The sequence below is a fragment of the Podarcis cretensis genome, assembly GCF_951804945.1.
Source record: "Podarcis cretensis genome assembly, chromosome: 17".
In the NCBI taxonomy this organism is placed as follows: Eukaryota; Metazoa; Chordata; class Lepidosauria; order Squamata; family Lacertidae; genus Podarcis; species Podarcis cretensis.
The window spans coordinates 36965078-36990516 of NC_137187.1; the positions used below are offsets into that span (position 1 = coordinate 36965078).

Consider the following 25439-nt stretch of genomic DNA (forward strand, 5'->3'; position numbering starts at 1 on the left):
GAGAAGAGCACAGCTGGGTCAAACAAAAGGTCTCTCTCGGGGCTGGGGAATCTTTTTCAGTCCAAGGGCCACATTTCATTATGGACAACATTCCAGGCTTGATTATTGTAACTCGCTCTACATGGGGCTGCTCTTGAAGCTGATCCAGAAACTCCAGCGGGTGCAGAATGCCACTGCGAGGCTCCTTACGGGGTCCTTGCCATGGAATCACATTCATCCAGTGCTTCACCAGCTGCACTGGCTCCCAGTGGAGTCCAGGGTCAGGTTTAAGGTGCTGGTTTTGACCTTTAAAGTCCTATGTGGCCTAGGACCCTCGTACCTACGCCTCTCCTGGTATGCCCCGTGGAGGACCTTAAGGTCCATAAATGACAACACTTTGGAGGTCCGAAGTCACAAAGTGGTTAGACTGGTCTCAACTAGGGCCAGGGCCTTTTCAGTACTTGCCCCTACTTGGTGGAACGCTCTGTCACAAGAGACTAGGGCCCTGCGGGACTTGACATCTTTCCACAAGGCCTGCAAGACAGAACTGTTCCACCTGGCCTTTGGTTTGGACTCAGTCTGACCCTTATGCCCCCCCCCCCCCCGCGCACTTACGGTTTTGATCTATGGGCTACTTTTAAATGAGGCTGCATTTTAAACTGTAATTTTAACCTGTATTTTAAATTGTGTTTTTCCCCCTCCCCTATTATGTTTTTATTGTAATTTACAATCTAACAATCTACCACAAAAGCGTCCTTGTGATGTTGTCATGTCAATTTTATGGGATGAATATTGCCTTTTTCAATGTGAAAAGGACTTTTACTGGATCAGTCTGGGAACAAAGTATATTTTCCAGGCATGACTGCTCTCAGACTGGTCATGCTGGCTGCTGAAGAACCCTAAGGGTCCTTTTTATTGCACTTGGATGAACATTTGTGCTTAGAGTTGCCAGGTCAGGAGCAGACCCTGAGATTCCAGTGCCCCAATCTGAGAGCTAAGGGCAGGCCCTGCTGATGTCATGGGGCAGGCCCCAGCGATGTCACTAAGACACAATAAGCATTAAACACAACTGCTGAGAGCACATCATTCAGATAAAAAAACACAGAGTCTAACAAATGAGCAAATAAGTCACTGGTTGGAAATTCAGATAGAAACTGTAGCTAAAGGATGCTTTTGTAGCTCCAGAGGAAGGGAGGAGTCCATTTCTTCTCACATGCTGAGGGAGCCCGGGGAGGGAACATTTAATCTAGCTTCCTTGTTTCTGGCCAGAAGGGTTCAAGTGCCGTCAAGCACTTAAATCACTTGACTCACCCAGTGGAGAAATATCCTTGGCACATGTCAGGAGTGCGTGCAGGAGCCAGGCCCTGTGACCAATAGGACTTTGCAGGACTGGGGCCTGCCTAAGTTTGTTCTGAAGAGGCAAGGCGTGGCCTCACAGGTGAGGCCAATTGGTAACTCACAGCACCTGGTGGCAAGAGCTGGGAAGGGATATATGGACAGCATTTCCCTTCAGCTCTTTGCCACAGCAACACGCTTTCTGTCTTGCTGCGTTTGGCTTCTTGCTTTCTGATCCTTGAACCTCGGCTTCTTGACACCTTGCTTCTTGATCCTCGGACCCCTGACTTTGTGACTCCTTGCTTCCTGACCCTCGGACCCTTGGCTTCTTGACTCCCGGCTCTCTGACCCTCGGATTCTTGGCTTCCTGGCTTCTGGGCCCCTGTTCCTGCTCCCACCCTGCCATCTTGCCCCCGGTCCTGATGTCCCCTGCCAGGACTTCGATTGCCCGTGAACCAGACCAAGACAGCACAAGAGGATCAAGAGGATACCTGTTCATCCCCTAAGCAATGGGTCCCTTTGGAGGAACTGCTTCCCTCTTCCTCAGAGTGATACTCTCCTTCCCTAAGACCGTAATTCTCCCTGACAGCAGCGGAGCTACCATTCTGGGAGTGGGACACAGCTATAACATCCCCAAAAGCCCCATCCATCAACTGCTTTGCCTCTTTGCTTTTCCAAATCTGCCACCTTGGCCTCAAGAGAATACATTTGTCCCTAGTGCCCCAGGAGCTCATAGCACCTCAGACACACCCAAGACTCCTATCCAACAGAAATATAGGTATACTTATGATGGACAGATCAAAACACTGGAAAGCCCAAACTTCCCTTCTGGCTTTCTTTCCACATACTTGTTTTTGTGCTTCAAGTTACTTCATTGAAAGCTTGGGTCAAGGAAAGGAGAAGCAGGGTGGGTTGTCCTGACCTCCTTGGCCCTGCTGCCCAACTCCCACATCTGCTCAACTCACCTGGATGCTTTGTCAGCCAGGGCTCCCTTTACCTCATGGGCTGGGAACCCTTAGCAGGGTTGTGCCACAAAATATTGGGCCACCAAGACCTGTTTTTGAAGAACTAATATGCAAGAATACACAGACATGAAAATACTCGGCACCCTTCCCAGCGGTGAAGGAACAGGCTGTGCCAGTTAACTAGGTGCCAGTTTTTCCACTGGACAAAAACAATAAGCAGGGAACAAATCAGAGGGCATCACTCCCACTGTTTGTTCTGGGTTCAGGAGGTGGTAAGATAAGATAAGGTGGTGAAAGTCAAGTGACAGCCATAGGAAAGTCCTTTCGACTAGACCATGGAAATTGCCAAGAGCAGAGGGAAAGCCAATTGCTATAGTGAAAGAAGGCGTCATGTGGTTGAAGGGGTGCCCTATCATCATCATCATCATTTTATTTGTATGCCACCTTTCCACAGTTAGGGACGTGGGTGGTGCTGTGGGTTAAACCACAGAGCCTAGGGCTTGCCGATCAGAAGGTCAGCAGTTTGAATCCCCGCGACAGGGTGAGCTCCTGTTGCTCGGTCCCTGCTCCTGCCAATCTAGCAGTTCGAAAGCACCTCAAAGTGCAAGTAGAGAAATAGGTACCTTTCCGGTGGGAAGGTAAACGGCATTTCCGTGCGTTGCTCTGGTTCGCCAGAAGTGGCTTAGTCATGCTGGCCACATGACCCGGAAGCTGTATGCCGGCTCCCTCAGCCAATAAAGCGAGATGAGCGCCGCAACCCCAGAGTTGGCCATGACTGGACCTAATGGTCAGGGGTCCCTTTACCTTTTTTCCACAGTTAATACTCAAGGCAGCTTACGATATGAAAAGATTTACATAATTACAAACATAGCAAAGTAGACATAAAAATAAATAAAACACATCAAAAACTACATAACCAAACTGAACAATTTCCACATAAAAATAAAGATATAAAAAATTAATATCAATAACAACAAAAACTCCAAACAAAATTATCCCCCAAATACCCCAGTCCTTGCTGGGTGGCAGCAGCAGCAGCAATTCTTACAAACCTGTCAGGCCCCGCCCTGAGCCAGGTGGAGAGAGGCAGGAATGGGGCCCTCAAGCTCCCAGCAGGTCAGACTTCCCCACCCACCTGCCTTTCCCTTGTGAAGCTGATCCTGGTCAGGCTCTGGCCCATGGAGCCAAAAAGTTTCTACACTTCTGCACTAGTGCAAAAAAAAATCCTTGAATATGGCCCATTAGGTCCATTAATTTCAGCGGGTCTCCGCTGAGTAAAACTTAGCTGAATACCAATCATAGAAAGTTCTCATAAATTACCCTATTTGTACACTAAAGTAAAAATTCGAATGCAGGAATTAAATTGATTAGATTGTGAATTTATCAAATATAGTATGGCAATACTTTTTTTTTAATGTCATCCTTCTACTGGCAAAGTATTGGAAGACGCAAGAACTACCTACTCTGGAAGAATGGCAAACAAAGGTGATTGACTTTATGGGACTGGCCGAGATGACGGGCAGAATCCGTGACCAGGGGAAAGAGACAGTGGAAGAGGACTGGAAGAAATTTAAAATATATCTTAAAAATAATTGTAAAATTGAAGAATGTTAAGATGTCAGGGGGTAAGAGGTAAAGAATTGCAGCAGTAATCAAAAAAAAAAAAAACTAAAGGAATCTTTATGAAAGGGAATTAAGATAATGGACCTAAGGGTTGCTAAAGAACTACTAAACAAGGATGCAGGGATGGGGAGGTACGGGGAAGTCAAAAGAAAGAAGGGTATGAAATGATGAGATTGAAATTATACTGTTTTGTATTGTTTTTGTATCTATCTGAAAAATGAATAAAAATTATTTAAAAAAAAAATACTTTTTTTTTAATGAATTGATTAAAATCTAGTAATACAACTTGGATCCTGGAGCTACAGCTCTCAGCCCTCCGCCACAGGGAGTGGGACACAAAGAGTCATGTTCCCTTCTTCTTGTTGACACACACATGCAGATTAGCTAAGCAAGGTCAGGCTGGACGTCCTCAAGGGTCTGGCAACATTATGCAGACCTTGGCTGCTTTCCAGAGGAGTGCCCAAGAGCCCATATAAAAGCAGGCAGGCGCGACACCCTCACCGTCTACCTTGACCTCCTGCACTACAACGATGAAGGCTCTTTGGCTGCTACCCTTCCTTGCTGGTCTCCTCACCACAGGAGAAGGCATGATCTATGGCCGCTGTGAGCTGGCTCAGAGGCTCAAGCAGTTGGGCTTAGATGGTTACGCTGGCTATAGCCTGGCCAACTGTAAGTCCATTGGGGGACATCTGGGTATTGGCTAGGCAAGCATTATAAAAAGACAGAATTTATCTGAGAGTGGAGCGCACAGAGGACAGCAGGGGGCAGAGGCAGGGGGCTGTGCACTACATCTGGGGAGAGTACTTAATCTTCTGGGTCTGACTGACTAGGTGTGTAGCTGTAATTATGAGAGGAAGGTGGCCTCCCTCCACATTTCTATAGCTAACTTGGAACATGCTATGCTGCATCCTGCTATAGGGCTGCTATATAGGACATGGGTGGCTCTGTGGTTTAAACCTCAGAGCCCTTGGGGCTTTGGGCTTGCCAATCGGATGGTCGGTGATTTAAATCCCCATGGTGGGGTGAGCTCCCGTTGCTCTGTCCCAGCTTCTGCCAATCTAGCAGTTTGAAAGCACACCAGTGCAAGTAGATAAATAGGTACTGCTCCGGCGGGAAGGTAAATTGTGTTTCCGTGCGCTCTGGTTTCTGTCATGGTGTCCTGTTGGGCAGATGTGGTTTAGTCGTGCTGGCCACATGACCCAGGAAGCTGTCTACGGACAAATGCCTGAAAGCGAGATGAGCGTCGCACTCTATAGTCACCTTTGACTGGGGTCCTTTACCTTTTTACCTTAGAGGGCTGCAGGAATAGGGTGTAAATGATGTGTGTGGATGCGTGAACTGGGGTGAAGAATGTGGTTTGTGCATCCACATACAGAGAAGTGAAAGGGTGCAGCACAGGAGTGGATGTGATGAAGCCAGGAACATTGCTTAGAGATGGAGTTGTTCAGAGGTATTGGGTGGAACAGCACTGAAATAATTACTCCTACTTCTACTACTATTTTGTCTTAAATCTAGCAGGGTTTTAAATTTGCCCTGCTAGCCTGTTGTCCCAAAACCACATCCACCTGCCTCACACCTGATGCTAAATGTGGTAGCCAAGGCACAGTCGGAAGCTGTGAAATACACTCCTGGTTGTGCAGAGGAAGCTGGCTCAACTCTTCCATCTATCAGCTGATGGGGGGGGGTTAAAGCTGAAGTCTGCTGAATTTATGCACAAGAGAGTTTCCAACAGGGAACTCACCCATGCAGCCAGTGCCTTAAAAAGCCAGTCAGCCAATGGGTGGGAGAGCTGAACCCAGCTGGATCAGCCACACAGCTTAAGGGGAAAAATTAGAAAAGCCTAAAATAAAACAAAGCCTTAACGGGATGCCAGCTACAAACCTCGTTTCACCGAACTATTCAGTTTCCTCAGAAGGAAATCATAAACTTTAAATGACCAAAATTCAAACAAGGGTAGAACCCCCAAAATTCTGATATATTATAATCCTAGCTTGACCTAGGTAAAGCAAAGTGCAGTAATAAAGGATTGAAGACTCAAAAGTACAATTTCTAATACTGAATTTACAAAAAAAAGTTTGAAAACCTAAATAGCAAGTTTTAAACAAAGCCAAACTTGAAGAAGGCAAAGCACAATAATAAGGGGTTGAAGACTCAACTGTGAAAATTCTAGTGCTGCTTTTACAAAAAAGGTTTAAAAGCCTAAATGGCACAAATTCAAAGAAAGTAATACAAGATAAAGTTGTTTTAGATTTTGAACAAACTCAGGAACAGGGCTGAAACGCTCCCATGGTCTAGATGTTACTGCTGATGTTAAAGACTGGTTTTTATTTTTTATTTTTATTTACTTGATTTCCACAAGATAATATTTCTAGTTGATTACTTCTCGTTTCAGGGATTTTCACGGTATTTCATTTGTTTTGTGCAATCTCTCAGTTCCGTGCTTGTCTTTTTTCTGTTGGATCAGCTGCACAGGGCTTGCACACACCTGCCAGCCGGCTGGCTCAAAGCACTTTGCAAGCCCTATGGTCAGCCCTTCCCAAAGTTGGACAACACACCTGCCAATCATCTGATGTCATGTTCACACCATGTGACTGATGAGGGAGTTGTCCCACTCATGTGTCAAAGTTGGTCTGTGGGGTGGAGCCAGAGAAGGAGCCAAAAGGGTTCCCTGCCAGTGGAACAGGGTCTCCCCTCTGCCCCACCACCTTTTTGTGGGATGAGTCCAGAAATGGACAAGACCCTGGAGAAAGAGGGTGAATCTAATGTTGGACCTACAGGATTCAGAACAGAGCGGCCAGATTCAAAAGAGAAGACTCCAGCACCTTGAATGGTGGTGCAGAAGGGGGCATTTCAGCAGATGTTAACAGAGTTTCTGAAATCCCTCCCCCCTTTTTTTAGTGAACTATGGAAAGGTGTAGGAGTGCTTATGCATCTGGCTGCTGTACTTAAAGGGGAATCAGTAGATACTCTCTGGAGATCACCACTCTGAAAGATCTCTCAAACTGGGAGGGGTGGCTAACACCCCAGAGGACAGGATCACACTTCAAAATAACCTTGACAGATTAGAGAACTGGGCCAAAACAAACAAGATGAATTTTAATAGGGAGAAATGTAAAGTATTGCACTTGGGCAAAAAAAATGAGAGGCACAAATACAAGATGGGTGACACCTGGCTTGAGACCAGTACATGTGAAAAAGATCTAGGAGTCTTGGTTGACCACAAACTTGACATGAGCCAACAGTGTGACGCAGCAGCTAAAAAAGCCAATGCAATTCTGGGCTGCATCAATAGGAGTATAGCATCTAGATCAAGGGAAGTAATAGTGCCACTGTATTCTGCTCTGGTCAGACCTCACCTGGAGTACTGTGTCCAGTTCTGGGCACCACAGTTCAAGAAGGACACTGACAAACTGGAACGTGTCCAGAGGAGGGCAACCAAAATGGTCAAAGGCCTGGAAACGATGCCTTGTGAAGAACGGCTAAGGGAGCTGGGCATGTTTAGCCTGGAGAAGAGGAGGTTAAGGGGTGATATGATAGCCATGTTCAAATATATAAAAGGATGTCACATAGAGGAGGGAGAAAGGTTGTTTTCTGCTGCTCCAGAGAAGCGGACACAGAGCAATGGCTTCAAACTACAAGAAAGAAGATTCCACCTAAACATTAAGAAGAACTTCCTGACAGTAAGAGCTGTTCGACAGTGGAATTTGCTGCCAAGAAGTGTGGTGGAGTCTCCTTCTTCGGAGGTCTTTAAGCAGAGGCTTGACAACCATATGTCAGGAGTGCTCTGATGGTGTTTCCTGCTTGGCAGGGGGTTGGACTCGATGGCCCTTGTGGTCTCTTCCAACTCTATGATTCTATGATTCTATCCCTGGTCCTGCTTGTGGGATCCCTGGTCCTGCCAAGCTCCTCAAGTGTCCTGGATCAGGGCAGAAAAGGGTGGGGCACCAGCTATGAAACTGCTCAGTTTGGGCTTAGCCAGTGCTGAAGAAACACCTGAGCTTCCTGTGATTTCTTGTTGGACAGTGGCCCGGCCACCCTCAACGTCTGGCACAGTGACTCACTGGACAGCTGGATAAGACAGGATTTTGAAACACGTGTGGGTGTGAAGAATGGGGCATCCTCCTCAGAATCTGCGCACTTAGTTCTGACTGTATTATGCCTTCTGTCTCAGGGGTCTGCACAGCATGTCATGAGAGCAGCTACAATACCCAGGCCATACACTATGACTCTGATGGCAGTGCTGACTATGGCATCTTCCAGATCAACAGCCGTTACTGGTGCCAGAGTCCCAGCGAGCCAAGTTCCAACATATGCGGAATTCAATGCTCTGGTGAGAATCGGCTTCTCCTGGAGGGAGATTTGCCTCTTTCAGAGATGGAGAACCTTTGGCCCACCAGATGTTGATAGTCTACAATTTCCACCATCCCAGACCATTGGTCTTGCTGGCCGGGGCTGATGGAAGTTAAAACCAAATGACATCTGGAGGGCCACAGGTTCCCCACCCCAATCTAAATTGTGATGCACAGCACATCAATTGCTTCTGGGAGACAGAAAGGATCGGTTGTCCTTCCTCACCCTGGAGCATTCTGCTTCAGCTCTTTGCAGGTGTGGCATTTGCACTCCCAAAGAGAAAAAGTCAGATAGCTGTGTTTCAGCGGTCTAGGTTGACCAGCTTATTCATATGTTGATGTATCTGCTGGCAGGGAAAGCCCCAGCTTCCTACCTGAAATGCAGCCCTCCTAGCCAGGAGATGTCAAGTTCCACATGTAGTCTGTTTGGACATTAAATTGTGTAGTCAGATCATAGAAGATACATTTATTTGACTTGGAATTAGTAAGTGTATAAGGACTGTTCCCCATTTTTTACCCTCTGGATACAAAAGGCTATTTCAAGCTGCATGCTAATGGACAGAGGGTCAGTCTAGAACAACTAGTTGTTGTTTTTCCCAGGCAGCTCCTGTTTCTTTAGCATTTGCAAAATAGACAGAAATTCCACATAGAGCAGCCATGGCCAAACTTGGCCCTCCAGATGTTTTGGGACTACAATTCACATCATCCCTAGCTAACAGGACCAGTGGTCAGGGATGATGGGGATTGTAGTCCCAAAACATCTGTAGGGCCAAGTTTGGCCATGCCTGACATAGAGCTTCATCCCACCATCACGGCTTTCCCATGCTGGAGGAAGCTACACCTGTTGTATTTCTGACCGCCTCATAGGAGCCATGCCAGGTGGGAGGGGAGAAAAGGTTGCAACTATGGGAGAATCAGGCAATATTGTGTGGCCCTTTTTACATCTCTTTTGTCCCTTCAAAACTGCACCAGGCCTATAACATCCCAACAGGCCCCATCATGCCAGCAGTGGAGCTAGTCACTTGGGCACCTGGAACGGTGCACATGTCATGCACCCGGGGGGCAGAGTGATCTACCCAGGGGGTGGGGCAATCTGCCTGGGGGCAATCGCCCAGTCCACCCAGGGGGGATTTTGTCAGCTCCACTCTGGGATGACCAGTGGCGTAGCGTGGGGGGTGCAGGGGGGCCGACCGCACCGGGCGCAACATCTGGGGGTTAGGGTTAGGGAGCGCAAATCCACGGGTTAGGGGGCGCAAATTACTTGCCTTGCCCCGGGTGCTGACAACCCACGCTACGCCACTGGGGATGACATCTGGGGTAGGCCAACCCCTTTCCTACACCCCTGCTTCATGCACCTATTGCATCTGCTTTCCTTGCAGAACTGCTGACGGACAACATCGCCGTAGACGTGGCTTGCGCTAAGGTTGTTGTTGACAATTCACCCAACGGACTGGGTGCCTGGTAAGAAGCCCGTTAACTTCCCTTGTGAGAGGTGGAGGGACACCCTAAACACCACAATCACTGCAGAAGCATAAGTTCTCTCTGAGCTGGGGAATATGAGGGTGCCACAATTATGTTAGAAATACTCCTGTTTGATTTGAAAATGGAAGCCACGGTTGAGTTGAGGTGTGTCCACTTGAGACAGTCATTGCAAATGTGCAGATGAACAGAATAGAAGTTGAACAGAAGTCTTGGGGGGGGTGAATGTACAGGGAAACAAAGCAGGTAACAAGCCTTGGATGAAGACATCCCCACCTCACCCCCCGCCCCCCCAGGTGTGTAATGTAAAAATGTGAGTTGGAAGACAGCAGGGGAACGACATCACTCTGTTTCAAGCCACTAATGTGCACACTGTCTAAGCTGCCATGCCTATGAAATGTTTCAGTTTTTCAAGGGGGGCCCATGGCAATCTGTTAGATCAGGGGTAGTCAACCTTTTTATACCTACCACCCACTAATGCATCTTTCTTGATGGTAAAATTTCCTTACCACCCACCAGTGCTCAATGGAAGGAGGAGTCAGCTTGTGCCATAGAAACCCCTACCACCCACCTAGACTCCTGAAACGCCCACTAGCGGGCAGTAGGGAACAGGTTGACAACCCCTGTGTTAGATTATATTAATTAATATATGTTCTTTAACACATCTATTTTAGTTAAGAAAGTTTCACATAGGGAAACAAGTCAAGTGATAAAACAAAAGCATTGTGCACACTCATGTTTTCTCTGTATCCAGAGTATTCCCACCACTGGTTTGTGAAACAGTGTGCACACAACCGTAGCCACAAACTATGTTGATCCAGTTGTGATATAACTGTGTTTTGATGCATTCTCCCCTCAACCCCAGCCAGCTTCAATCCAAATGGAGAAAACGGACAACCTAGCTGTGTTTGAAGCTGATAAAATGCACGCACAGTTCATTTTTCATATCTGTTCATTTCCCCCTCCAGGGTGGCATGGAGATTACATTGCCAAGGTCAGGACCTGTCTCAATACGTTGCAGGGTGCAACTTGTAGAAAAAACACAATATCCTGGTGTCGGCAGGGATGCTAGAAAACTGACTCCAGCCTCAGTTATGTCTCAGCCTGTCAAGAAATTGTTCTAACTCAGTCACAGAAATAAATGCATTAAAAAACAGTGGAGACCTGTTTTATAATGTCAGTTCAGCACCTATCCTTACATTTTAGGTGGGAGCACCTTGGAAGGAGTTACTACAAGGATGCTCTAGGCAGGTAAAGTCCTGGGTTAGTCACGCATGTCGCAGAAAGATTGTAGGAACTACCTGGAAGATGACTTGTTTATTAAGAAGTTATTATTGTTGCTGTTAGCTGTTTGCATTTATTGCCTGCCTTCCACCAGCAAGTCCCATGGCAGGTTACAACAACTTAAAACTCAGAATTAAAAGCACACACACATTACAGCCACAGGAATAGGGTGGGCCAAATGCCAGGATAAAGAAGTTTGTGTCTTCAGCCCTTGCTCAAACCTATAATGCCACAACTTAGGAGCTGCCACAGAGAAGGCCTTCCTTCCCCAGGGCCAGCAGCTGAGTTTGGGAACAATCTCAAGAGGCCGAATCTATGCCAAAACGTGGGTGAAGTCATGCCACATTGATGTTTCAGTCCTCCATCTTGATTCAAAACAGTGCCCAGCATCCAAACAGTGACAGAGTCCACTGCTCTGACCTTGGTAAGCCTCATGGTGAGTTTTGCAATGATATATTTAGTGGTAGCTAAACCTATCCAAAAAAAAAGGGCTGTCATGCCAAAATCGTATTTCAGTCTACCATCTTGAATCACAATGGTGTCCGGCATCCAAATATTGACAAAGACCATTTCCCCCCGTAGTGGGAACCTCATGCCAAGTTTGTCGACAATATCTCAAGAGGTTGCCAAACCTATGCCCAAAAGTTATCCTCAGGGTAACTTCCAACTCTACAGTTCTATGATTCTATGGATGCAGTAATACAAAAGTCACATTTTGGTCCACCATCCAGATGTAAAATTGCATCGGGTACCCACACGTTGAGGTAGACCCTGACCTCAGGAACCTTAATGGCAAGGATATCTCAAGAGGTGGGCTAACCTGTGGAAAAAAGGGAGGGCAAAGTAACACCAAAGTGATGTTTTAGCCTGCCATATTGATTCAGAATGGCACCTGGCATTGAAATGGCAATGAAGTCTGCTACCCCCACCTCAGGAACCCAGTGTGACAAAGATATATCAAGAGGTGACAGAGCCTATGCCAAAAATTGGACAAAGTCGTGTCAAAGTGACTTTTTCATCAACCATCTTGATTCAAAATGGTGGCTAGCAGCCAAACGTTGACAAAGATTGCTGCCCCCATCTCAAGAACCCTCCTGCCAAGTTGAGTGGCAAGATCTTGAGCAACAGCCAAACCTATAGAACCACCCTAAGAGACAAGAGTCTCAAGAGCTCCTCTTCTTGGTATGTTGCTCACTTTCCTTTGTAAAAACATAAGAAGAGCTCAGCTGGATCAGGCCAAAGACCCATCTAGTCCAGCATCCTGTTTTCATAGTGACCCACCAGGTGCCCCATTTCAATTCAGTTCGATCTCAGAATTAACCCTTGAATGAGTCAAGGCTGAAGTGAGTTCAGAAGCTGATAGCCCATCACAACAAGCAATTAGATGGAGTAGTTTGTGTAGCTCCACAGGAACAGGGGGCATCATATTGAAGGATGTGTCATACAACTAATTTTGGGTAGCTGTTGTCAAAAAGGCTACCCCAACTGCATAGGAAATTATAAGAGGTGAAAGCAACAGGCGCAGCAAGAGCTCATCCACACTTTGTCTTGACCCATATTTTGCTCATATTACAGGCTTCCTCAACCTCGGCCCTCCAGATGTTTTGAGACTACAATTCCCAGCATCCCAGACCACTGGTTCTGTTAGATAGGGATGATGTGAGTTGTAGTCCCAAAACATCTGGAGGGCCGAGTTTGGGGATGCCTGCTCTATACTGTCCTTCATCAGAGGATCACAGGATGGTTTACCACATAAGAACACAAGAAGTGGCTGCCTTTCTTGGTCATGCTACATTTGCTTATGTTTCCCTCAGCTTGGCTGGGGAAACAAGTAGGCATATGAGTGAGCGTCAGTAAACGGAACTTGCTCTTTCAGAAATTCAAGGTAGTTTACAGAATGCTAACATGGACACCCTTGGGTGCGCTAAGGAGGCTGTGCCAGAATCTTGTTTATCTCCACTCTCCACTGGTTGAGGGAAATTCTGCTTCAGGGAAGTGATGCCCCCCCTGACTAGCGAACCATGATGCCTTCAGTTGACATTTAAATTTTAAGGTGAGGCAGTCCACTTGTTGTGGGGGAATAATATGACTAATATGTGAACTTTTATTTTTATTCATTTGAAAAGCTTTGTCAACAACTGGAGTAATTTATCTTTTCTCTGCCAGCTCTGCCATATGCTCCTCCTCCTCCTCCTCCTCCCTCTGTTGACCAGTGAGTACCTCCATTCTGATACCTGCCCTGTTTTGTCACTGCTTAACAAGAAGATGCCTTTATGGCTGTGCTGTTCCCTCGTTTAACATCTGAGTGATCCTGAAGGGAACAAATGGTACACATAGTTCCATTGCTTCCTACAAGACTAACAGATGAGGAGCAAGATGAGACTTCTTCTCTAAGTTCACCCAGATAGAATTAGGGCTATAACTGAAAAATGTCCTAGTCTATTGAAGGTGCGAGAGAAGGAAATATAGGCCCTATTGGCATTATACATTTAAAGCAGTACCATGGTACTTTAAACAGTCATGGCTTCCATCGAAGAGTCCACGGAACAGTAGTTTGTTAAAGGTGCCAAGAATTCTTAGGAGACTCTTTCCCCCTTACAGACCTACAGTTCCCAGACTTCCCTGGGAAGAGGGATTCGGAATTAAACTACTCTGCAGGGAGCCTTTGGTCCTCCGGTTGATGTTGAACTATGAGTCTCATCAGCCCCAACAAGCATAGCCAATGGCCAGGATTGACACGAGCTGCAGGTCAGCTACATCTGGAGGGCCACATCTGAATTAAAGATACAGAAGGGAGTTGTTACATGCAACCCTAACCTAAGGTTACCAGATTTTTTCCAATGAATCCGGGGACACTTTAAACAAACAAACATACATACATACATACTACTACACATTCGGGACGTTGATGCTGCAGCTGTTAACGGAAAAATCTGAGGGTTCCCTTGGACAAAAACAAAGACACCAACCAGGATAACTTGGAGCAAAACAGCAGCCTGTAAAAGGTAAAGGTAAAGGTACCCCTGCCCATACGGGCCAGTCTTGACAGACTCTGGGGTTGTGCGCCCATCTCACTTAAGAGGCCAGGGGCCAGCGCTGTCCGGAGACACTTCCGGGTCACGTGGCCAGCGTGACATCGCTGCTCTGGCGAGCCAGAGTCGCACACGGAAACGCCGTTTACCTTCCCGCTGGTAAGCGGTCCCTATTTATCTACTTGCACCCGGAGGTGCTTTCGAACTGCTAGGTTGGCAGGCGCTGGGACCGAGCAGCGGGAGCGCACCCCGCCGCAGGGATTCGAACCGCTGACCTTTCGATCGGCAAGTCCTAGGCGCTGAGGCTTTAACCCACAGCGCCACCTGCGTCCCTTGGACAAAAACAAAGACACCAACCAGGATAACTTGGAGCAAAACAGCAGCCTGTAGGCTTTGCCTTTATTGCAACAGGGTGCTCCCCTCACTTACAGGAGAGAGAAAGGACACAGAAAAATGGTGTGCAAGGCCTTATAAAAACTTTTGAAATTCCCACCCTGTAGATCAAGACCACCCCCAGAAACATCATACATACATCACAGAAAGGAGGGGTTGAGGGAGGGGTGGTGGTGGTAACCTGAGTGTCCTGTCACCTGGCTGGTTCCCCCTTTCCCCCTCCCCATGAGTACTTTCCAGGTGACAGAGGGGAGTTTGCAGTTTCCTGCCCCCAGAGGGAAGATCTGATCATTGTCCTTTGTTCCAGCCCATGCTGAATCCACTCCCATATGCAAGTTCTTTGTGATCTTGATTGTCTTCTGTCTAGGACCATCAGGGTTGGCATAGCAACTGGGCAGGGCTCCTGTGGATGTGCTGGTATACTGAAGGGATTATGGCTGCCCTGTATCAAACCTTCCCCATTTTGTAGTCCTTCCTTCATGGAGTAAAATAAAAGTGGAACAGTGCATATCCGATGTATGGTTGATTTTCTATGAATTTATAACAGAAGCGTAGCGTATGTAGTGTGTGAGTGTGAGTGTGTGTGAAGTTTGTACAACCTGAATGATTGGGGGGGGGGTGGGTTTCCTGCTACACAGCGATGGTGGTGGCAGAGGGGCGGCTGCCGCCTTGACCTCAACTGCCATGTTTCCTCTTCCTCTGAGACTTCTATCTCTTTTCTCCATGAGGCCAGGCAGTCTGAGTTGTTGGTTCTTCGGTGGGGTGGGGGGGGGAAGCAGTGTGCGGTGGATCAGGCATGGAAGGCGGAGGAGGGCCAAGAGCGGCGGTGGTGAGGCTCAGGCAGCGTGATACCTCCCTTCCCATCAGAGCAGCCCCAATCCCATTCCTACTTGTGTGGAAGAAGGAGGGGGCAGGGATCCCTCAGCTGGGAAGGGAGGCTTCACACTGCCTTTCGGAGCAGCCCCATCCCAACTCCTACTTGCGTGCAAGCAAGAGGGGGCAGGGATCTCTCAGGCAGTGCAATGCCTCCCTTCCCATCAGAGCAGCCCCAATCCCATTCCTACTTCTGTGCAAGCAGGAGGGGGCGGGGATCCCTCAGCTGGGAAGGGAGGCTTCCCACTGCCTAACTGAGAGATCCCTGCCCCCTCCTGCTTGCACACAAGCTCTGATAGGCAGCATGAAGCCTCCCTTCACAGCTTAGTTGCTGGGGTCAGGGAAAGTGGAGGCATCTTAGAGCCCCTGCACCACCATCATATGGGGACTTCCGAGCAGCTCCTGAAGCCGGCAAGAGCCAACTGCTCCGGGCTGCTGAGACTGTCGCTGCTGCATTTCCCGGGGACATTAGATGAAATCTGGGGACATTCCAGGGATGGAATTTGTCCGGGGTCTTATTCGCAAATCCGGGGACTGTTCCCGGGAAACAGGGACATCTGGTAATGCTACCCTAACCGAGAAACCAGCTTCATCAGCTCTACTGGAATAAAGACCATTCATACTGGGTGAAGATTGCACAACATCATGTTTAAGGATCAGAAACCATTTATTTAGGTCCTTTGGTAGCTCCACTCCGCTGTTCCCGGAAGACAGAGACATGGTCACAAGTGGTTTGCGGTTAGGTATTTTTAAGCCCTTTAACAAACAAGTTAAGATAAACAGTGGACCAGGTGCGCAAGAATCAGCCACCCCAGCCTATAATTAGCTCAGATGTGTTCCAGACTAATCTTGATTCATTTGGTTAGAGGAACCGAAAAGCAGCTGAGGTTCCAAAAGAAGGCCTCTTGTCCATCTGTTTGGCCGCTCAGGTTGTCTGTAGCCTCACCACTTGGGGGGTTTCAAGACAGAAGGCGACGTGTCAATTGACAGAGGCCCCACCTCAGCTCCATTGTGCTATGAGCTCAACAAGGTCCTCGTTTTCAGGAAACATCGCTCAATCTTCAGACATCGTCACCAGACTTGGGGTTGGCTCACCTATCCAGTTAATTGGGTAAAGCCCTGAACCTAATATCTCAAGTGGTCACTTGACTTGCCTGCCCCTAAATCCGGATTTACACAGAAACTTCAGATAATGAACTTGGTTACTTCGTTCAGAAGGCTTTTCCTCAAAGAAGTGATGACAACAACAACTAGCTATTTCTTACTGAGATATAAGGTCCCATGATATTGCAAAATCACATCTTTCAGGTTACATATTAAAATTACCAGAGTGAGCCTGCAGCAAACAATTGACTCAAGAGAGCAGTGATTAGTGGAGAGTCTTGAGCAATAAATGTAGACACCATGTGTCGACCAAGCAACCTTTGACCAATCTGTGTTGACTAAGTACATTAGAACAGAAGCTGAGAAGCATTATTCCTAACAGTCTGAATTAATCCTGTCAGGAGCAGCTTTGAAACTCCTTAGTTTCCAAGAAACAACCAATGCTATCAACACCTCTCCACAGGACAACAGTGTTCCTGGAAGCCTTTAACCTGAGACCTTCGGGTATAGGGTAGTATAGAAATGAAACGAAATGAAATATAAATAAATCATGTCTCCAACTTAAAGCAAACTTGGATTATGACAAATAATGGACTTCACATGCTCAACAGAAACTCTTCTGGATGCCTTCCAATAAGCAAGACTTGAAAAGGCTGACATGGGGCATCATACTGAAGACACACAGGCCTTTCTTTTTCTTTTTCTTTAAAATATTTTTTATTGGAATTTTATTTACAACATAACATAAACCCCCCACCCCCCTATACACAATCCACCCTCATTAAATGTGAACATAACATACAGTGAGCATAACATACAACAATACAAACAATACCCTGTATCTGGCCTCCTTATTTACTTCTTATAAACTGTTTCCTTTATGAAGAATTACTAAGATTTTTCTAATTATAATTTAAATATCCACAAAGTCTCCTGCAGACATTAATCAAAACAAGTCCAGGTATGTAATTTCAGTGCACTGTTTTGTGAAGTATTCTCTGCATTTTCCCCATGCTTTTTGAAACTCTTTTCTAGTGTGATCTCTAATCGCCTCTGATAATCTAGCCAGCTCAATATACTCTAACAGTTTGTCTTGCCATTCCTTTTTTGTTGGCACAGTTTCATTTTTTCCAGTTTTTAGCAATTAGGATCCTTGCCACACCTGTGGCATAGAGGAATATTTTCTGATCTCTTGCTATACCTGTGTCCATTATCCCTAGGAGACAAGCTTCTGTATTTTTCATAAAGTTATACTTAAACATTTTTTTAAGCTCGTCATATACTGTGTTCCAGAAGCTTTTGATTTTTTCACAGGTCCACCAAACACGTATAAGAACACACAGGCCTTTCAATAAAAAATGTAATATGGCTAAATGGGAAATGGATATGAATTGAAATCTACAGTCCACACATAGAACAGTCTGAGCAAGGGGACTCTGGGAGGCCAGTGTAACACATTCCTTGAGAATGGGGATGTGACAAAAAAAGTGGAGGGGAAGCTTGCTCTGTCTCTTCTATGTTTCCAACAGCCTGGTTCACATATAACGCTAAGCCATGGCTTGTTTAACAAACCGTGAGTTAAGGCAGCAACAAAGGATTGCTTCAAATCATGGTTTGTTGGCAGTAAAAACAAACAGCAGTTAAGCTACTGGGCAGGGTTCATACACAACACTAAGTCATGATGCATCATTATGTGTGAAGCAGGCCATTGTTGTTGCCTTTATAAAATCTGCATTAATCCCTTGAATATGCATGTATGTTTTGTTTTATTCTTTTAATTGTAAATTTGTAAATGAGCTTGAAAACTATTGTTGCAGGATGGGATGTGAAATCATTGTGTATCCTAATTCCCATTCTGTTCTCTGAGTGCCGTAGCCTAGATATCCAAAACAGCCACACAGTAGAAGGGAGTATTGGCAAACTTGTTTGTAAAACCAAAACTTCATTATTATTGTTGTTGCTTTTAAAAAAAGAAAAACTAAAGAAAGGGAGGGGATCTGCCCAAAAGCCCATTAAGGACTCATGGAATGTGGACTGATAGTTAAGAGGAAAAACTGGTTACGTACTTAATTCGTTCCGGAGGTCTGTTCTTAACCTGAAACTGTTCTTAACCTGAAGCGCCACTTTAGCTAATGGGGCCTCCTGCTGCCGCTGGGCCGCTGGAGAACGATTTCTGTTGGCAGCTGGCAGCTGCCTATCATTTATTCTAGTAGTACGACTCATGCAACACGTTGGCGACTAATATACACACAATAATTACCAAAATAATTATACATTCTTTATCAATCTTCTGAGAGAAATATACAAAACCTTGTGGAAAGCCACAGAGACTTATGAACTACCCAACCTAAGATGAGTGTCTGGTTTATAATGTCTGGTTTCAATGGATTTTTCAAATGCTTAACTCAGTCTTTTGTTTTCTTTATCTTTTTAGGTAAGTTCATGAAGAGACCAACAAAGGGTAAGTTCGGTGTTGTTCACAATGCTGAGAGATGCTACTGAAGTTGTAGATGGATGTTAATGAAGTTGTAGACAGGGTGCCGGCGTTTTGCACCTGTTTCACCCTGGCAGTCCAAGTAAGGACACTGTTTGCCCCTGATGGGGCCCTTTTACTGGGGCTTGCAGATAGCACACTCCCAAGGTAGTTTTCCGGGCTTCTTCAGTGGTCTAAACTCAAAGCCTTGATACGCATATTGATATTCAGTTTCATAAAGAATACTATTTCTTGGCTTAAGCTTAAGAGACTGATTTGCTCAATTATTCTAGGCTGCCACATGACTGAAAAAGGAGGTCTCTGAAGGTTGTCTATGGCCACACACCATTTTGTTGCGGGGCTCCAGTCTGATCACAACCTCAATTCTCCAAGTACTGTTGCTTCTGAAGTCCAAATGGCACAACACATATACACAAAGAGGGAGGTAGCAGCAGATTTGGGGGCCCCAGAACCAAAGATTTACAGTGGTGCCCTGCAAGACGAACGCCTCGCAAGACGGAAAACCCGCTAGACGAAAGGGTTTTCCGTTTTGGAGGCGCTTCGCAAAACGAATTTCCCTATGGGCTTGCTTCGCAAGACGAAAATGTCTTGCGAGTTCCTGCGGGCTTTCCCCCCTTTCCCCCCCCTTTTCCTAAGCCGCTAAACCGCTTATCAGCTGATCCGCTAAAAGCCGCTAAACCACTAATAGCGCTAATCCGCTAAGCTGTCAATGGGCTTGCTTCGCAAGACGAAAAAACCGCTATACGAAGAGCCTCACGGAATGGATTAATTTCGTCTTGTGAGGCACCACTGTACATAAGTTTCTAAAGGGTGAAACAGCTTATGGAGGAAATGGGAAACCCTCAAAAACCATCCAATAAGGGCTGAGGATCGTAACCATAGGATGCTGCCTGACTGATGAGGAAAACTGGGTCATATCTACAACTTAATTTTAAAGTACTTTTATACCATGTTAGAAAGCACGGCTTCCACCAAAGAACCCTGGGGAACTGTCGTTTGTTTTTTGTTTTTTTCTAAATAATTTTTTATTAGTTTTCCAATATACATTTAAGCACAATTTAAGCTCGGAGCTTCGCTTTTGAGGGTTAGAAATGGCTTCCTGCTGCCGGCTTCTCTACCCCGCCGCACTCGTTGCCTCCTAAAAGGAGGTTACCTGGTGGTCGGGGGAAATGCTAATCGACAGAGCCGGGACCCCTGCCTCTTGAATCTCCTTCCAAGAGTATTTGGGGGGCTGCGGCGCTCTTGCAGCACCCCCCTTTTCCCCTCAAAAGCTGGACTCTCTCTTAGCGAGAGATCCTGCTTGCTTTCACTCCCGCAATCCACCGGAAGTCCCCGGGGAACTGTCGTTTGTTAAGGGTGCTGAGCATTGTAAGCAGACCCCCTATTCCCCTCATAGACGAATGGTAGCTTTTGGAGGGGAGTAAGGGATCGCAGCAGGGACGCAGGTGGCGCTGTGGGTTAAAGCCTCAGCGCCTAGGGCTTGCCGATCGAAAGGTCGGCGGTTTGAATCCCTGCGGCGGGGTGCGCTCCCGCTGCTCGGTCCCAGCGCCTGCCAACCTAGCAGTTCGAAAGCACCTCCGGGTGCAAGTAGATAAATAGGGACCGCTTACCAGCGGGAAGGTAAACGGCGTTTCCGTGTGCGGCTCTGGCTCTGGCCAGAGCAGCGATGTCACGCTGGCCACGTGACCCGGAAGTGTCTCCGGACAGCGCTGGCCCCTGGCCTCTTAAGTGAGATGGGCGCACAACCCCAGAGTCTGTCAAGACTGGCCCGTACGGGCAGGGGTACCTTTACCTTTACCTTTAAGGGATCGCAGCACAAACTAGAGTTTCTATAATTCTTAGGGGGGATACATGACCATTTAAAGCACCTTTAAATGTACCGTGCAGATGGCGTGTAAGTTTTGTTGCAGGTTTCACTTGTACAACTCTGTTAATCAGCTAGCCTTGCTAATTAGCTCAGTTGGTTTTAATTCCTAGAGAATGCATGCAATAGTGCACATGCTACAGAGAAACAACATATTCTCCACTGCTTTAGATGTTTTCCCCTTTCTCATTTATGCTAGACCTGAACAATTCCAATGATAAAAAAAAAAAAAACACCCCACTTTGAATTTACAGGTGAATATAACGGCCACATTTTCTAATCACACAGAGTCTAGCTCTGCTTGTGAAGGAACAAAAAACAGGCACAAATTCACAATGAAACACTGGGTTGAAATCCACAGCTCTTTTCTGTTTGGCCACCACCAGACCCCTCAATGCAAGAGTATGAATTCGCCAGACTCTTTCCGATGTCTGCTTCCAGCCAATGACAGAGCTGTATTGCGCGAACCTCAGGGAAACAAGCAGCCTCTAGGCAAATGCTTGCAAATGAGCATGGTAGCCATAAAGCAATGTGCATGGTGCATATGCGCTAGAAAGACAAGCAGTTTCATCATCAAACCACCTCCAAGCAGAGAAGGATGGGCTCTCATATCCTGCTGTGTCTCTCTTTGGTTCTCTCCATCCATGGTGAGTACACGCATAGCTGGTTGCCAAGCTAGAGAGTCCAAGAACTTGCAATAGGCCAGTGGGAAAGACGGGGAAATGAGGAGTTTGGGCCTTGTGGTAGAATAGGGAGAATGAGCATGATGGGCTAGAGATATCTGCACACCTCTTGTGTCTTTCAGTGGAGGTCAGTCAAAGGCCATGGCTATGGTCTAGGAATGGCAGGTAGATGTAAAGGACTCAAAGGTTGGTGTACGCCTAGAAGGCTGGAGGAGAAAACCCAGACCCACTCATTCAATCATCCCTCCATCTACCCGCTAGGTACTTACGAATAGCGATGGTGGGAAAATTCGACTCAGTTCAGATTTAAAGGCAATCCTATCTAGTCCCCACTTTCTAAACAATACACATGCTGAAGTATAGCCACCCATCAGAATGCACACTTCTCCGATTCTCACAGTGTAGTTGTGCAGCCAAATGAAGTGTATAGAAATGAACACTCTAGGGCGGAGTGTGCATAAGAAATGCATATATCAGTGACAATGACATGCACAAATATATTATATTCTATAATGTATAGGAATTTGCAGGTGAGGTTTTTTTTAAAAAAAATCACAAAATGATGTGGAAATGTGGAAAACTGAACTTAAGACTAGAAAAGTTAAAAACTCAGCAGAACTGAAATGGACAAACTGGCCCACTGCTACTGAGCAGACTGAAATCATTTTTGAAATGCTGGCTCCGTAAGGAAAATACACTAAATACAAGGGGGTGCCGACTTTCAAGCTGTATAAAATTCACAGTTCACTCCCATTATCAGGTTGAAATTTTAGCTTCACAACAGCCACCTACTTCCCTCCTCGCAGGTGGAGCGCTTCAGCCTCTGCCCGCCCAGCCACCACAGGCCTCCTTTGCAGAGGGGACCACTGCTATCCTGCCGTGCCCTCTGGAGAGGGGCAATATCCAGGAGTACCATGCCTTCTGGTTCCTGCAAAATCCAGGAAAAGGCCCGGTCTTTATACTGAAGCATCACATTGATGGCAAGGTAGAGCGTGCTCCTGCATTTGATGAACGTTTTGTGGCCATCCGGGATGCCAATACCTACACGTTGCAGATTCGGAAGGCGCGCACGGAAGACAGCGCCATCTATTACTGCCTGGCAGAGGCAAATTATTTCAACACCGCTGTCTCAGGGAGTGGAACACAGCTCAGTGTCACAGGAGGTGAGTGAGAATACCATGGCTTACGAGTGGAGCACTTGGGCACAGGGAGCCCAATGTACTACGGGAAGCATGCAGGGGGGCTTGTGTAGCATAGAAGTTATGAAGTGTGCCCTAGGAAATTCCCAGCTCAGGTCTCGCTTTGGGCATGAATTCACAAAGTAGCCTTAGCCAAGCTGCTACGCCTCAGATTCATGCTTGCAGTGTAGGAATAATAGCACTAGCAACCTTATAGGGTTATTGTAAGGTGAACTGCTTAATATGAACACTCAGAAAAGTGATATCAGAAAAGTGGGATCCAACTTATGCATTCCAATATTGCAAGGATTTCCACTTGTGCAGCAGAACTCCCCCCCTGCCTCTTCTCGCCCGCCTGCGCTCCCTGAATCTGCTCTGGAGAGTTATGGGGGAACCCAGAGCAGATTTAAGCAGGGGTATGAGGGGGAGTCCTGTTGCACAAGCTGAAATCTTTGCGTCAACAGGAAACTTACTTAGCACTCTGCTGCATATAGGCAGACTCCAACTCCCACCATCCCTGGTCAGTGGTTACACTGGCTGGGATAACAGGAGAAAGTGAGTCCAACAACATTTGGAGGGCTGCAAGTTCCCCAACTCTGCCCTATTCTTTTTGTCCTCTAATGCCCTTTCTCTACAGCAGCAGACTCCATGTACACAACAGTCTGCAACGATGCCTTGCGTGTTCACCTGAAAAACAGATTTTGGGTGCTGGGTGGGGGAAAGGTGTCAGAAAATAGAATAAGGGCTTAGGCATATTTACCTTTTGTCCCACTCTTTCTAAGCACAGGTCTGTACTTTAAAGCTCTACATCTGAGCATTTGTTTGTTTGTTTGGCTTTTTTTATGCCCTGGAGCATTCCCCATGAAAACCTGCTCTTTAAAGCTGAAGCTCAGCCAACGGCAATTGCCATTTGCTCCAATTCTGCTTTAAAGAGCGGGTTTTGGTGTGGAAAGCTCCGGACCCCCCCCCCCAAAAAAAGTGCTGGGATCAGACCTGAAAAGTATGGAGGAAAGGCAAGTGTGGAGAAGCCCTCAGAGTGGAAGAGGAGCTCAACCACAGAAATGCTTGCGCAATCTCCACAAGAAAATCATCAACTCCAACCCATGCCTCTGGGGCCCAAATGACGCATTAAGTTATCCAGGGTGGCATTTTTGTGTGTGGGCTCTTTTAAGTACTGCTGGGGATTCTCAATTAACTTTGCTTGGAAACCCCCATTCAGCACCACCACCCAAAAATAATCAGGTCACCTGGATTCTGTGAACCACTCATGGTTTCTCTTTCCCAGGCAAATCAGCAAAGGAACCGGCTTCAGTCACCCTCCTGTCTGATGCTTACCAGACAGCTGACTCACCCACCATCCATGCCTTGTGCATCACCGAGAAATTCTACCCAGGGTTCCTAGAGATCAAGTGGAGTGAGGCTGGAGTCAACATATCAGAGGGGGTGACTGCTGGGCCGGTGGTCTTGAACGAGGATGGCTCCTACAGCGCCAGCAGCATCCTGAGCATCCCTCGCAGCCGCCTGACCCCTGACATCTCCATCAAGTGCTCCACGTACCACATCGCCACCGGAACCAGAGCAGAGCGGAGCCTGGAGCAGTGCTAGGGAAAGTAAAGGCCTGCCGAGATCAGCAGCACCCCTGCTATCTCCTCCTTCATCCCTCACAGCCAGAGGGGCAGCTCCGCTCCTCCTTTTGTGGTTCCCAATAAAGTCACCTTCACATTCCTACTGTGTATATCTAACCTCCATTATTGGTTGAACCTTGAATGGGCACAATCCACTCACCCACACAATCATTTCCGCTGCTGTGTACAGAACCTCACCAAGTTCTGCTTATTTCAGAGGCCAGTTCCCAGGTGGGACAATGCTGGGGCTTTGGCCTGCCTGGAAATCATGTTGTCTCGAGCCTGGAAGCTGGGCTGGTTGTGTTCATGCAGAGGTGAGGAAGAAGCTCTCAGCACGTGCTCAGAGGCACTCTCCTTTATTATTATTCCACAGGTTCCAGAGCTGGACCCCAACATACCAAAATGGTTCTCAAACCAAGACATGACTCAAGTCAATATATGAAGCTTCTTTGGTGAGAAATGTCCAGTCGATTGGGCACATTTTTTACTGTGTAGAGGCAACTATTTGGCTGTTGTTTAAAAACTAGCTGAAAGCCTGTCCTGTGGGACAAGCGGAGGCCGAGGGATGTGCGGGAGACCCCATCCTTTATCCACACTGCCCAACAGCTGCAGGGCTGGTGCTGTCATTAGGCCAGGTAGGCAGCTTGCCTAGGGCACAAGCCTCAGAGGGGCACAGTTTATACAGATTCATTTTTGTTATCACTTATAAATTTCTAATAATATTTTACTTTTATTTTATATTTTGAGGAATCTTATCATTTTAAAGTAATTCATACATTATTAGAACTGTTAGCAACTGGGGGGGGGGTGCCTTGCCTGTTGCACAACATAGGCTGGAACCACACAAACCTTGCTTCCCAAATTTTGCTCTCAACCAATCATTATCACGGCTTCTTCCCTATTCCACCCTGGCATTGACAGCCCCAGCAGCAAACTGGGAAAAATTTCCTCTTCTCCTTCCTCCAAGCTGTATCCAGAGGGAATATTTATCGGCTGCACATCACTTCACACGACACTGCTGGTCTCTCACCCAAAGCATTATGACAGCGGCTTTTGCATACGTTGATGTCGTGTGTTGCAGTCTTAGACCACTTTAACAGTCACGGCTTCCCCACAAAGAATCCTGGGAACTGTAGTTTGTTAAGGGTGCTGACTGCACTGAGATACAGTTCCCAGCAC

At 46.8% G+C, this 25439-nt stretch overlaps 1 protein-coding gene and 1 gene segment (V, D, J or C); both read left to right on the top strand.

Annotated features, from left to right (window-relative positions):
• Positions 1–4401: 4401 nt before the first annotated feature.
• On the top strand, positions 4402–10886 carry LOC307206763 (lysozyme C, milk isozyme-like). The gene is made up of 4 exons (XM_079960168.1): positions 4402–4571; positions 8074–8232; positions 9631–9712; positions 10699–10886. The coding sequence occupies exons 1-4, from the start codon at positions 4433–4435 to the stop codon at positions 10763–10765; spliced, it is 447 nt and encodes a 148-aa protein (XP_079816294.1). The 5' UTR covers positions 4402–4432; the 3' UTR covers positions 10766–10886.
• A 10185-nt stretch (positions 10887–21071) lies between these two features.
• On the top strand, positions 21072–24360 carry LOC307206163 (Ig lambda-1 chain V regions MOPC 104E/RPC20/J558/S104-like). The segment is given in 3 exons: positions 21072–21421; positions 22264–22620; positions 23921–24360.
• The last annotated feature ends 1079 nt before the right edge of the window (positions 24361–25439 follow it).

Coding starts and splice junctions, on each gene's coding strand:
- LOC307206763 (XM_079960168.1), top strand. CDS start 4,433: ATGAAGGCTCTTTGGCTGCTACCCTTCCTTGCTGGTCTCCTCACCACA. Junction 8,233..9,630: donor ATGCGGAATTCAATGCTCTG/GTGAGAATCGGC, acceptor CTTTCCTTGCAG/AACTGCTGACGGACAACATC. Junction 9,713..10,698: donor CCCAACGGACTGGGTGCCTG/GTAAGAAGCCCG, acceptor TTCCCCCTCCAG/GGTGGCATGGAGATTACATT.